This window comes from Bos indicus, chromosome 15, assembly GCF_029378745.1.
Source record: "Bos indicus isolate NIAB-ARS_2022 breed Sahiwal x Tharparkar chromosome 15, NIAB-ARS_B.indTharparkar_mat_pri_1.0, whole genome shotgun sequence".
NCBI classification, from domain to species: Eukaryota; Metazoa; Chordata; class Mammalia; order Artiodactyla; family Bovidae; genus Bos; species Bos indicus.
The window spans coordinates 66309027-66324330 of NC_091774.1; the positions used below are offsets into that span (position 1 = coordinate 66309027).

Sequence of the window (15304 nt, forward strand, 5' to 3'; positions counted from 1 at the left end):
TGGAGACCACGTTTTCTGACCTTGTGTAGGGATGTGAGAACACATGCACAGAACACCCAGCATGGGTGGAAGCTCCATCGATATCTCAGAAGCTTCTGTGATGGTTAGCAGAAACTCCAAGCAAGTCACAAAAACTCCAGCCTTCACTGGGTTTTTTTCCAGTAGTTTCTTCAGTTGTTCTACTTCCTGGTTTCAGTTCCTGCTTTTACAGACTGAGACATGCAACATTTACTGGGCATCAGTCTTTTTTGCTATGGAGGAGGAAACTATTATTGACATTAACTTTTCTGAATGAAGCTGACCCATATATGACCTATTTGTCCTTACAGTCAATCTGAAGTCTAACTCTAGCTAATGGAAATGAAACTTCCTTACTGGGTTGGCTAATGTACAATCTATTAAACAGGCATGGAAAACAAATTTCTCTGGTTTCAAAAGGAGCTTTTAAAGTAAAATACAGCTTCATGCAGTCTGAGGCTGAATGCTAAGACCTTCCTGACACTGAGTGCCAACTCTTTCCCTCACTGGATTCATTGGCCAACCAGCTATGAGGCTGTAACAGCTGAATCTCTTGGAGTTACCAGAGCTTCACTACATTCATAAGGTGGACGGTCTAGAACAGATTTCTCAAGATCACCCAGCCTGTTGGTCCCCCAGATGCAAACCAAAGCCCAGCTCTTCATCCCTAACCCAGAGTTTAGTCTCTAAAATTCAATGATTTCAACAACATTTGAGTAATATTTGGTAAGGAGGAAACTACCTGTATAAGCCCAGGGAGGAGAAAAAATAAAATCCTTTCAAATGAAACAACTCTGAACCAAAAAATAAGTAGACATGAACTACACATTAAGGGTATCTTTCTTCTGAAACACTCCAAGAGTTTCATATCTAGTATTTCATTTATCTTTAATAACCACTTCCCTCTACACTCAATTAAATATTAAAGAAAAAACTTCTTTTTCTACATGTTATCTTTGTCAGTTTCTGAACAAATACAATTTAGAAAACGAGAAAAGTGTACATTAAAAATCAACATCTCTAGAGATGATCACTTTTAACATGTGGTTATTTCCTTTTTATCTTTTGTCGCTACACAGACAGATGGACCGACCAAACTCTTTTTCTTAGGGTTGCTTATTTCAGTTTTAGAGTTAGGAAAATCAAGACTCTGAAGAGAAATGACACAGAAGATGATCAGATTCATTGATTCAACCAAATTGAGATTTTATGGTCAGTCCAAAAGCTAGAGGAGTATGACCCACTTTGACCCAGTGCCAGAGAAGTGGTCTTACCTGTGATTAAACTGGAGATAATGAGAGGGAGAATGAGCATTTTCAGCATCCTCATGAGTATATCCCCTGGGAAGGCTATTAACATAACCACATCTGGGTGGATAGGAGATGCCAAGCGAAGAAGTCCTCCACATACTGCCCCCAGGATAACACCTATAAGGAAGGAGAAAAAATATGAATCTATTTTTTGCCCTCATCAAATGAATAGCTCTAGGGATATAGTTGGGAGAAGGCAATGGCACCCCACTCCAGTACTGTTGCCTGGAAAATCCCATGGATGGAGGAGCCTCTAGTAGGCTGCAGTCCATCGGGTCACTAAGAGTTGGACACGACTGAGCGACTTCACTTTCACTTTTCACTTTCATGCATTGGAGAAGGAAATGGCAACCCATTCCAGTGTTCTTGCCTGGAGAATCCCAGGGACGGAGAAGCCTGGTAGGCTGCAGTCCATGGGGTCACACAGAGTCGGACACGACTGAAGCGACTTAGCACCAGCAGCAGCAGCAGGGATATAGTTCAGTAACATTAACTTTTCTCGTACCTCTCTATTATCAGATGATGATTAACACATAACAAAAATACCATTAGAAAAGTGAAGTTAATTTTGTTGACTTGTGAGAAAATGTTTTCTATCTCCAACTCTTTGAAAAGGCCACACTGGAAGAGTCAAGAAGAGCCTTCTGAAGGCTCTGTGGGAAATATAACCTGGCAACTTGATCCCAATTTCTTTAGGATATCATCCACTTGCAGAGTCAGAGATTGTCAGTAGAAATAACCCACAACATCAGATATGATTCTCTTCCCAGCCTAGGCTGGGTACATGCCATGGTGTCTAATATATTTCTTATCTTTTTAACTGAATATCAGACAAAAGGAACATTTATGTGACCAAACTGGCGTTAGTTTTCTTTTTTCTACTTCCAGTCATTTGCCCATGGCTCATCCTCAAAGAGCTTTGTCTTTGACTGCTATGTCCTGATACATAATCTTGAAACGTGTTGATCTTAAGGGAGATCAAGGAGGGTGTCTAAAAATATAAGATTTGGGAGGAAACAATTTGAGCAGAAAAGCTACCAGGAGCCTTTCGCTTTGTATACTCAAGGATTCCACAACAAAACCTTGGATCGCTCCAAACTGGTGGCTCACATAAGCCACCCTTGTGGAAACCACAAATGGGGTCATAAGCATGACTAGAGTCGGGGAGGGAGGCAGGGGCATCCTAGGTACATGGCTATGGGATTAACCCCAGAGATGCAAAGAGAGTATGTAACACGGCCGGAAATCTGATATTTTTTTCTTCCACAAGGGAAGAGCACATTTTTTAAAAACTTACGATGAATGAAATTTCATCCTTTCTGTGGAGGGTAACCCTTGGAAAACCCTACCATGTCTGCGGTTTTCTTCTATTAAGTGAACTGAGCTGGGGCAAATGTCCACTCCCGATGGTAGTCCACTGACACCCAAGATGACTGGCTCAAAGGAGAGGGCGTGAAATGCCATGGTTTCAGCACAAGAAACTGCAATTTCCCCCATTTTCAATAAATCCTGGTTGAAAACCCAAGGCCAAGTCTATGTCAACCGTCACACAAAAGTACAACCAGAGCCTGGGTGAGACCTGAAGCAGAGGAGCAAGGCTTCTGAGGTGGAGCTGGAGCAGGTCAAAGCTTCAGGACAAGCCTCTTCCACACTGACCTTGTTAGCTACCGTGCTAACTGAATCTAAGTTAATGAAGTGCATGGAGAATGTGAATCCTTGGAGTCCTGTTGGTGAGGTTTTGGCAACTGTTGCCTTTATCAAGATGCAGGTACTTCTCTAAATGTGGTATACTGATCATCTGTTTTGGAATCACCTAGAAGGTTTAAGGGGCTTCCCCGGTGGCTTAGTGGTAAAGAATCCGCCTGCCATGCCCAAGGTATAGGAGATGTGGGTTGGATCCCTGGGTGAGGAAGATCCCCTGGAGGAGGGCATGGCAACCCACCCCAGTATTCTTGCCTGGAAAATCCCATGGACAGAGGAGCCTGGCGGGCTACTGTCCCTATTGTCACAAAGGGCTGGACATGAGTGAAGCAACTGAGTGCACGCACACACACACACATATGCACACATGCACAGAAGGTTTAAGATGCAGATTCCAAGGTCTCATGCAAATGGCCCACAGCACAGTCTGTGAGCAGGACCCGGGAATCTGCATGCTCATTTACCCACAGAAACTGGTCGTGCTCACTGGAATCTGAGATCCACTAGAACCCCAAGGAGGAAATCATGGCTGGGGCAGGTGAAAGGGGAAAGAGTCTCATTGAGGCGGCTGTGCCAGGGAAAAGGTGGGGTTAGGCAGCACGTGTGGCTTGCTTTCTGGGTTAGAGTGCCTGCTGCCAGAACCAGCTTCCACACAGAGCCAGGAGAGACCCGGGGCGGAGGAGTGGGTGGGGCCACCTGTCTCCTACCGAACACAGTCAGGGTGAGCAGGAGATTCTTCCCCAGCTTGTCGCACAAGCGCAGCCCCAGATGCCGTGGCTTTGGCTCCTCCGCACTCAGGTGGCTGTCGTGCATCCGTACTTCCACCTGCTTGGGCATGTTGTTGGCACTGAAACAGAAGTAAAGGCAGTGGTTAGAGTCTGCTGGGCACTGCCTCTCTGCAGTTTGAAGGGCTCAGGATGTAGAAGGCAAAACAGCCTCCCCAGGCACAGCTGGGATTCCGGAATCACTGGCAGGGAAGTAAAAAGTCAAAGAAACTCAGGGTGCCCTGGATGATAGTTCACCTGTAAGCAGGACACCAGGACACACCAAATGCCAATGAGCTAAGTGCTTTTATCCCTATTTTCTTGAATCATCGCAGGAAAGGCATTGCACAGGCAGTGGAAGGTTCTTCCAAGAGTCCCATGGTAACTCTCCAAGGCAAGTGTCCCTACCCCATTTCACAGAAAGTAATTTGTCCAGATATGTCTGGTTCCAAAATCTGAGCCCTTTCATTCTTGTATCAAGAACAAAAAGATGACTTTTTAATAATCTAAGGTCAGGAAAGTAACAGCCTGAGTCATTGCTAAATTAAATGCCTCTGAGCTCCAGTCTTCCCCATCCTGGACATGGAAAACTCAGACATGCTAGTAGTCCAAGTTCTACCTTTCTTTTGGAAAAGATGATTTTTCTAGTTTAAAAAAAATTGATTCCATTGTGGTTTTTAAAAGGTCACTTGCATTATCAGGACTCCTCTGAGCTGCCCAAGAGTCATGCTCCTCAGTGTCAAAGAAGCATCTCTCTAAGCAGCCTGTGATCGCCTCCAACTGCAGATGCATCCCAGTCCTCTTCCAGAAAAACCCCACGTGAACCCAAGCTCTGCTAAGTCATCCATCAGAGACTCTGCCAGGACAATGAGTAGATTGTCTCTTTTTTCCAGCTCTGTCACTTCCTGGGCCAAAAAGATTTCAAGTTTAAGCTTGGGGACCAACACAGGGAGGCCAGTTTTTTTTTACTTTGACATCTAAGGACATTTCTGTTAGCTGTCATTTATACTACCATCATGCAACAAACAAAAAAAAGATCTTTAACACCTTGAAAGACAAGTCACAGTCTCTGAATAAACAACTATTTCTGGGGGCGCTAGTGGTAAAGAACCTGCCTGACGATGCAGGTAGACCCTAAGAGATGCCGGTTCAATCCCTGGGTTGGGAAGATCCCCTGGAGGAGGGCATGGCAACCCACTCCAGTATTCTTGCTTGGAAAATCCCATGGTCAGAGGAGCCTGGTGGCCTGTGGTCCACAGGGTAGCAAAGAGCTGGACGCAACTGATTCACCTTAGCACACATGCCTTTCTTCAAGATAAACAGGTATCAGCCTTCCCCAGATATTCCCACCACAGACTGGAGAGACATTCCTTTGAAGTCAACACCAATCTGCAGACCAGTGGTTTGAAATCACTGGTTATACTGGAAATAGTGTGGATTTTGGAATCAGAGAGCCTGGGTTCAAATCATGACTCTATCACTTGCTAGCTGTGTGGTTTATAGAAAGAAGGGCTCGGGACTTCCCTGGTGGTCCAGTGATTAATAATCTGCCTTCCAGCTCAGGGGGAATGTGTTTGACCCCTGGTCGGGGAACTAAGATCCCACGTGCCGTGAGGCAACTAAGTCCACATACCGAAACTAGTGAGCCCAGGGTCTCAACTAGAGAGCCTGTGTACTGCAAACTACAGAGCCCAGGCACTCTGGAGCCTGCAGACCACAGCTGGAGAGAAGCCTGTGTGGCTTCAAGGAAGAGTCCTCATGCCATAACACCTGACATACCCATAAATAAACAAATATTCTCTAAAAAAAAAAAAGAAAAAGGAAAGAAAGGCTCAAGGCCTACCTTGTGGAAGTTAAACATGATGATGTGTGTTAGGCAGCCAGCACGCATGGTCCCTTTCTCCAGGGAATATTCACGACAAGTGTGACATTTAACTTAGGGGACCCATCCAGTTGCACCACCATTCAAGACACCGTTAGGGACTTATAGCCATATGGTTTCCATAATGTAGTGGTTATCACGTTTGCCTAACACGTGAAAAGTCCCCAGTTCAAAACAGGGCAGAAACAATCTTTGGAGAAGGAAATGGCAATCCACTCCAGTACTCTTGCCTGGAAAATCCTGTGGAGGGAGGAGCCTGGTAGGCTATAGTCCATGGGGTTGCAAAGAGTTGGACACGACTGAGTGACTTCTCTTTCTTTCTTTCAAGACACCAAGCTTAGCTTCTGGACTCTCAGAATCAAGACCAGGGACCCAATACAATGTCTTACTTTTTCTTAACAAACTGCTTAATGTACTTGCTTCTAAAATATTTTAAAATTAGGAATAATGTAGCAAGGTCTGGTGGAACACTCAGATGAAAACATTAGTCAAAATAAAAGCATCTTAGTCTTCCTACAGTGGCCTAATTTTCTACTCATCTAGTTAGTTTGCGGGCACCCCCCGACTATCTGGCATGTGTGTATGTTAATGATCATTCAGGCAGTCTAAAGAAAACAGGGCAGGAAGTTCACTGCAAGCAGACAAGGGCTGTCTGACCAGCAAGCAGTAAAGACCATTTCCTCCCATCACCAAATAAAACAGACGGAAAAGTTCTTTTTACAGCACAGCAGGGAAAATGATCAAAACGATCTTTTTAACATAGATGGACCATATTTCCATGCTTGCATTAGGATCTTTTTATAATTTTAAACACTTTTCTAGCCAATAATCTGAAGCTGTAAACCAGGAAATTGCCAATAAAGAATGGCGGCCATACATGTTCTGAAATGGTGAATGCATTCGTTAGCCAGCCCTTGGCAAAATACTCTATGAGCGCCTCAAGAGCGTAATCCCCTGCCTTCTGTTTCATTTGAAGCCCTCCTGCCACTGAAGTTAGAATCATGGTTGGTATTTCAGTGAGACTATCAAGTATTTAAACCAGACATTCTGGCAAGATCCATACGATGTAATGAAAGCGTCAGGCATCAAGACAGCCACATCCAAGGAAAAACACACAAATATTAGGTTAACGTCCACACCCCATCAAGCAGTGTGGTTGGATGCCTGTTGGCCACCCTTCTGAGTCACACAAAATCTCTGTTTAACGATTTGTCTTTTAAGCCACGGCAAAACATCTCTGAAGCCCAGAATCAAAACAGCCACATCAAAGTGGGCAGCATCAAAATCTCATGAACCCACAAGTATTTATTGAGAGGATGCCTGTGACTTTCCCACTTGGAATTAAACACGCACTCCAAGCTCGAAGGAGCTTCTAACATCTGCGTGTAGAAAATCATCGTTAAAGTGCATCAGGACCTCGGCTTGCCTCTGGGGATGCAGGGAGTCCGCCAAGAACTCTTTGTAAAAATCCTTGACAAGTCTAAGTGATCCCTACACCCGCCAAGAACACAAAGAGAGCTTGAAATGGAGAATATTATAGAACATAACATTAAATGGCATGGTACAGCTCAATACGGAGCTGCTTCTAAGCCTTATATATCCTCAGAAGAAGAGACACATCGCTTTGTTTTTATTTTGTATTTACCATTTCTAATCATCTTTAGGGTTGGATAGCATCACCAATTCAATGGACATGAACTTGGGCATACTCAGGGAGACAGTAAGGGACAGGAAGGCCTGGCATACTCCAGTCCATGGGGTAGCAAAGAGTAGGACCCGACTTAGCAGCTGAATAACAGCAATCATTTTTATTCCTTCCTATGGTTGTAAGGTTTTTTCCCTTCTAGTTTTACTGAGATATAAATGACACACAGCACTGTATAAGTTTAAGGTAAGCAGCATAAAGATTTGATTTATATACAACGTGAAGTGATTATCACAGTAAGTTTAGAAAACATCCATCATCTCATATATGTACAAAGTTAAAGAAATAGAAAACACATTTTTCCTTGTGATGAGAACCTTTAGGATTTACTCTCAACAACTTTTATATATAACATACAGCAGTGTTATTATATTTATCATGGTGTACATTACATCCATGGAACAGATACAGTTTTTCATATGACTTTACACACATCCACAGCTATATGGATGCTGGTTACTGAATGTACCTGGTAAAAAGGATAACAAGGATACCTGGTATTTACTGAGGACTCTGTGTGTCAGACATGACAGTCGGTAATGAGTAAGGTATAATCCTTGCCCTTAAGGAGTTCATATGCGGAACGCAAAGTACAGGGTCTGGTACTTGTCTCCTTACATACTGGCCATGATAAGATCCTGTACAGGATACTATGGGACCTGGTAAGAATGGTGCCTAACCTAGCTTTGGGGAAGAAGAAGAAAGTTCAAGAAAGGTTCCCAGGAGGGACTGATACCAGAGCTGGATCTTAAAGGATGGATTTAAACGTCTACATCCTCCACCACTCTTCAAACCCTGAGAGCAGGACTGTGTTCTTTAACACCTGGCCCCAAGCACTTGATAAATGTTTGTTCAAAGAAACTATGAACCAGAAAGCAGCTATACAGGGCACTGTGCTTCCTCCTGGGAACCAGGTCCTTCTACAGTAGCTGGCAGCATACCAGCTAGCAACCCTCTCACCATTCTGCATTTATTCCACAAGTTCCTGTTGGGCATATATTACGGGTCCCATGCTGTTACAGGTGCTAAAATAACACAATAGGCAAAAGAGACAAAGCTCTTGCTCTCGCAGGATATACATTTTAGTGGAGAACAAAGAAATGAATACATATATTTCAAGTGGAGACAACATGCTAGGAAGAGGGTGACATGCAGAAAGAAGACAGAGCTATTTTGCATCAGCTGGTCAGGAAAGGGGAGCTTCTGTGATAAAGGGCATTTGACCAGAAACCTGGAGGAATGAGGGGTCTCCTAAATTAAGAATGCAGTTTGTCTAGAGCTTAGCAAAATAAATGAAATACACACAATTTAGGAATGTATTTGTCCAAACTAGCGCCTGAAGCTCCCGCCAGATGCCAATTCTGGTGTCCACATGTTGGTTTTTAGCACAGACACAGATTCAAACAAAAGTCAAGGCAGTAATGCTACATCTCATTATCATCGTGAATATGGCGGATTTCAATGACTGTCCTAGCTTCAAGAGAAATGAATTCCAGAGAAATGTGAGTTGGACCCAGGAGGAAGGTTGAGGTCACAGCAGCCTGCAGATTTGCTACCCTGGTAATGAACAGGAAGGGCAAGGCCTGATCTAGGTAAGTCTGTTGGATAAACACAGTAAGTTAATCCAAGTACACACACTTATCCTTATATTAATACTCCATTCCTACAACTTGTGGCTATGCAGATGGGACTAGGTAATAAGGATTCTGAAAGCCCAAGTGTGAGGCTTGGTTCTACCAAATCCATCAAGCCTGATGCTCTCCCCAAACTGTTCATCACCTCTGTTTCTACTTGAGTACCTTCTGGATGGAAGATTTAGCAATGCAATTCCTTAACAGAGTACTGGAATGTTCTATAAGCCAGTTCCACCAGATCTCTCTCCACTGCCCAACAAAGTAAGGCCATGTGATGGGAGAGCTTCTTGGATAATCCAGACTTGAACAATGAGCCTATAACTTCTTTCTGCCTTAGCTCCTCCACTGAACTATTTAAACAGCTGTTAATTTTGCAGTCAGTTGCTGGCCTGTTCTTTCTCATGCAAATCCACGTGAGTTCTGTTTCAAAGGCAAGCTCAGCTTAACGTGCAGAACATCCTCTGTGAATCCAAAGGGAGTGTGTAATGGGGCTGGTACTAAGTTTTAAACTGTTCTCAGAACCTGTTATTCATTTGCGTTTGTTTTCCCTCGATCTGCCAAGAGCCTCTAACGATAGGCTCATTAGATGTGATGTGGTGTTGGATACAGATTTCCTGCCTGCACGCTTCTGTGTCAACTTAACTGGCACTGAATTCCCTTTTTCCTCCTACGCTGGTTCAATGAGGTGACAACAGAATGTTCTCCAGGGAACCTAAAAGCAACTGGTGTGTTTTTATCTGGAGGATGTGAGATCTGCCATGAACATCACCCCTCCCACCCTCTGCTGCCCAAATCAAAGACCTCAGAGGTGCAGAAAGACAGTGTCCAGAAACTGCCCTAATGGGAGACACTAGGTTAGACCCTCAAGAATAGCAACAGTGTTTGTTGAGGGGGCTTTCCCCCAAGGTGGCCAAGGTCTTTGGAGAAGAATTCCGGAAATACCAGTGCTGTCAGCTCTGAACACCACAAAACGGTGGTTACAGTTGTGATTGTCCCACATCTGGGAATTCCCTGGCTCCTTAAAGAACACCAGCCCCGTAGGGAAAGGGACGGGAACTCTAATACAGTTGGGAATTTCCAACAACCACTCCCTTCACCCATTCTAGATCCTGTAAGACTGGGTTTAACCATGTCAAGGATGCTCACTAACCAAGAAGTCAGAATCTCTCTGACAGATGCTGTGCCCTCATTGATTCTGAGAATAAATGAAACCTAGAGGTTCACAGCCTCCAAATCTCCTTCAGTCCCTTCTGTTCACTCTGTCTATTTCCTAGATCACATACTTGCTGGAAAAGCTCTGCCAGTGAACACCAGACTTCACAAATGATACATCTTAAGCTTCTTCTTGACTATCGGAGGGTCTGGCTAAGGAGCACAGTTTACAATTATCCCTAATCATGATGGGATTGGACCTAGTAGACAACATGAGATGGGAAGCCAGAAGGTCTGGGTTCTAACTCCAGGGTGCTACTAACTGGCTGTGTCAGAAATAGTATCAGATGGATGTAAATTTCCTTGCTCATAATCAGCAGACAGAAGAGTAAAGCACTACGAAATGACAAAAACACACTCTTGAAATACCAGTGGGGTTTAGGTATCAATTTTGGCAGCTTTTTACATTTTAGGTCCCAGGCTCTTAATTTGTAAAGTAAAAGGGCTGTATCAGAAATTCTCTTATCGTTCTAAAATTCTGTGATTCTCTAATTCTCCTGGAGTGCAAGGTGGTAATTAATAGCCTTCAGTTCCAGAGAGGCAGCCTCCATTCTATTCTATTCAAGACTGAACGAGCTTAGACCTTATGGGTGACTTACAGATAAGAGACAAACCAGTGGTAACAACAACCATTGCTTAATGTCTTTACCTCCATTTCCTCCTTTCTTATCTCTGTTACTTAAGCATGTTTTTCTAGAGTTACTAACACTGAGTTTGGGGTCAAATTCAGTGTATAATTCAGACACAGGAATCATCTTAATACCCTCTCAGGTCTGACCAATTCTTAGTCTAAGCTTCTCAGAGGGGCAGATCAATGTCGTGGAAATATATTCCAACAGGTGAACTGGCATTTGACCAGCCAATTGCCAAATTCACCATTGAATCACTGAAAGGTCACCTATCTCATTCACAGCCAATCAAGATAAAAAAATGATTTTTTTAATTGAATTTTTATCACTTTCCAGGCCAAGGGGCCCAAACTGGCTAATGACTTAAATGGCAAATAGAGTCAGTTGGGACTTCAGGTGTTCTCACACAGGAAGTAGTAGGAGATATATATACAATGGAATATTACTCAGAAAAAGGAACTAATTTGAGTCAGTTATAGTGACATGGATGAATCTAGAGACTGTATACAGAAAGAAGTAAGTCAGAAGGAGAAAAACAAGTATTGCATATTAATGCATATATAGAATCTAGAAAAATGGTCCAGATGAACCTATTTGCAAGGCAGGAATAGATGTGCAGACACAGACAATGGACTTGTGGACACAGGGAGGAGAAGGAGAGAGTGGGATGAACCGAGAGACTAGCAGAGGCAGCCCACTCCAATAGTCCTGCCTGGAGAACCCCCATGGACAGAGGAGCCGGGTGGGCTATAGTCAATGGGGGTGAAAAGAGCCGGACATGACCGAGCGACTCAGCACACACACACATACATTTATACACACACGCACACATACATACACACTACCATATGTAAAATATATAATGGGAAGCAGCTGTATAGAACAGGGAATTCAGCTTGGTGCTCTGTGATGACCTAGAGGGCTAGGATGGGTAGCGGGTGGGGTGGCAGAGAGGCTCAAGAGGGAGGGGATATATGTGTAACTACAGCTGATTCACTTTGTTGTACAGCAGAAACCAACACAACATTATAAAGCACTTATCCTCCAATAAAAAATAAGTTAAAATTTTTTAATTAAAAAAAAAGTACTAGGAGAAAAAAACATAAAGGAATAAATAAAATGACACTCATTCTGCTGAGAACCAAAAGTCAAAAACACTAGCTCTGATTAGCAGCTGACAGAAGGGACCTTGGCAGAATGCAACTACATAATTACATGGTCATCGGATTCTTGGTTAAAATCTACCTTTTCCAGTTATGGCTGGGACAAGGCATTCATTTCATCTCTAGAATCATAACGTTCAACTCACTGGGTCTTTATAGAACCTTCAGTAAGATTTTTTGTTGTTGTTCAGTCGCTAAGTCCTGTCTGACTCTTTGTGACCCCATGGACTGCAGCATACCAGGCTTCCCTCTCCTTCACTATCTCCCGGAGTTTGCTCAAACTCACGTCCATTGAATTGGTAATGCCATCCAACCATCTTTCCTCTGTTGTCCCCTTCTTCTCCTGCCTTAAAATCTTTCCCAGAATCAGGGTCTTTTCCAATGAGCCAGCTCTTTGCATCAGGTGGCCAAAGTATTAGAGCTTCAGCTTCAGCATCAGTCCTTCCAGTAAGTATTCAGGGTTGATTTCCTTTAGGATTGACTGGTTTGATCTCCTTGCTGTCCAAGGGACTCTCAAGAATCTTCTCCAACACCACAGTTTGAAAGCATCAATGCTTTGGTGCCCAACCTTCTTTATGATCCAACTCTCACATCTGTACATGACTACTGAAAAAAAACCATAGCTTTGACTATATGGACCTTTGTTGGCAAAGTGATGTCTCTGCTTTTTAATACACTGTCCAAATTTGTCATAGCTTTTCTTGCAAGGAGCAAGCATCTTTCAATTTCATGGCAGCAGTCACCGTCCAATGTGATTTTGGAGCCAAAGAAAATAGATGGTACTTATGAAAGCACCAACAGTATTTAACGCAAAATCAACATTCTATTTTAGCTTCCTTTCCTTGTCTTAAATGCCTAAAATGGTACAAAATGACCACTCAGATAGCTTAGCTACCAGTATGTCACTATAGCAACAAACGGTATTTGTGCTTTTTACAAAAAGAAAGTACCAGAAGGAGGCCCAAGTGGGTGGGAGTCTGGGAAGTTCCCAGGGCTGTAAGCTCCACACTGTGAACTGGCCTGGATCACCTCTGGAAGAGCATCAGGAGAACATCCTTAAATAAAACCTCTGGACTTCGGTGAGGTCCTCCCCAGGGTAGAGACTTGAGTCAGCCTTGACCCAATGGAATCACCCATTTCCAGAAAGGTTCATCACCCAAAACAGAAATAAGACACCAAGGAACAGTGAATCTCCAGGCCCAAGTGACAGGCTTGGGTGGAGGTGTTTGATCTTCCCAAACTGGGAACTCCTTCTAAAAATAAAGATTGAGCCATGGCCTAGAAACACACTGGCCAGCCCAATCCCCAGGGGCATGTCGATTCTGAAGTAAATGCCACTCCCTCTGGCTCTGGTTCACTGAACAACATGAAAATAAATTTGAAAACTTCATATTAGTCCAATAAAAGGAGGCAATTCATGGGGCATGGGCTCCAGGTTTGAGCCACAGGGAACCTGGCCTCAATTAGTTTGCCTTGAGGCAAACTGTCTCTTCTGCTAAAGTTTCTTCTTCCCCACACTCTCTGACCCAGGCTTTGTAGACTAATCTTAATTTCCTCTTAAAAATTCATCTCTGCTATGACTTCCCTCGGGAAGTCTTTGTTGATTCCCGAGTTTGCTTTTTGGATGTTCTTCCTGCAGCTTATCTCTCTCAAGGTATTTATCACAATTCACTTGTCTTTTTCCCCACTGGACTAGAATTAAGGCAAGATCTTGACTTACTTGATTCTGTCTTCCCCACACTCAGTGTGGTTCCTGGCATATAGTAGACACTCAATCATCGTATGTTTAGAAATGAATGAATGAATGGGTGACTAGATAGAAAAATAGGTTGTAGTCACAGGTTCTGTGTGATACTTCATTCTAGATGGTAGGGTTCTAAAAGACTAAGAAATCTGTGAGGAGGAGAGAAAAGAGAACAGAAGTGCAAACACTCACATTAGAAAAACCAGTGGGAGGTAGGAAGGGCAGGTCAGCACCACTCAAGCACTGGCCCTTCCTTGCTGGTGGTTTTGATCCAGTTGCCCTGCCCAAGCGTGGTGGCCTCACTGCTCCCAGCATTCTCGGGGAATGTGGAGCCATGAACCTCAGCTAATGAGGCCTTCAGGGAAAACTGATGAGGACACAGGAAGATACATTAGGACTGTGGACTTAAAAAATATTCAAAAGCTCAAAGTTGAGAGTTATGTTTTATTTGGTGGGAATTTTTAGAACTTAAGGCTGGGAGACAGCATCTCAAGTAACCCTGAGAGAAGTGCTGAGATGAGGGGAGGAGCCAGCTTGTACAGAAGTTTTGCAAGATAGGACAGGTAGTCTGAACATCAAAGGATTACTATTAATTAAAGGAAGCCAGATATCCCAAATTAAGAAATTTAGCATTTTTCAAATTGATGCTTTTAAACTGTGGTGCTGGAAAAGACTCTTGAGAGTCCCTTGGACAGCAAGGAGATCAAACCAGTCAATCCTAAAGGAAATCATTGGAATATTCATTGCAAGGACTGAGTGTCCTTTGAAAGGACTGATACTGAGGCTGAAGCTGCAATACTTTGGCCACCTGATGCAAAGAGCTGACTCATTGGAAAAGACCCTGATGCTGGGAAAGATTGAAGGCAGGAGGAGAAGGAGGCGGGAGAGGATAAGATAGTTAGATAGCATCACTGACTCAATGACTATGAATTTAAGCAAACTCTGGGAGTTACTGGAGGACAGAGGAACCTGGTATGCTGTGGTCCGTGGGATCATGAAGAGTCCAACACAACTTAACAACTAAACAACAAGAGCTTTTCTATGTTTGGGAAGATGCAAGAGTCTGGGCTCAGTGAAATCATTCCTTTGACATGCACCTCAGCTAGCTGGGGCTGGATTCTGGCATTTTTCACATCCTGAGTTTTTCCAGGGCTTACAGTAGGGAGTGGCTGCGGTCTGATGGCTGCTAGGTAGCAGGTATTCTTTCTTTCCTGAGTTTCCTCAGGGCTCACCACCTCACCATTAGTGGTGGCTGCAACTGCTGGTGACTATGACATCCTTGTTTACTGATACGGCAGGAAATATTCCATTTCTCAGGACTCCATTGCCAAGATCAACATCCCTAAATCTGGATTCTCGAAAATGTGATCCTTCGACCAAAGAGCCTGGACATTTATTCCTTTCCCAATGGGACTCTGACTTCAAGGCACTCCCTTGATTAACAGAGCTCTGGATTTGGCCCGGAGGCCTGGGAAGTTCCTCCTTTGGCCCCAGAAGCTCCCCAAACTGGACCTTCCCAACCAGTCCCCCAGACATGGGAGT

General features: G+C 43.7%; 1 protein-coding gene across 5 annotated transcripts in view; it reads right to left on the bottom strand.

The window, feature by feature from the left end:
• The window catches only part of SLC1A2 (solute carrier family 1 member 2), a 169791-nt gene that overhangs the window by 62062 nt on the left and 92425 nt on the right, over positions 1 to 15304 (bottom strand). For all 5 annotated transcript variants that reach the window (XM_070804037.1, XM_070804038.1, XM_070804039.1 and 2 more), the window contains exons 2-3: positions 3737 to 3876; positions 1293 to 1445 (exon numbers count right to left, since the gene is read on the bottom strand). In XM_070804037.1, coding sequence (XP_070660138.1) covers positions 1293 to 1445; positions 3737 to 3876 — 293 coding nt within the window. The remainder of the gene's footprint in view (positions 1 to 1292; positions 1446 to 3736; positions 3877 to 15304) is intronic.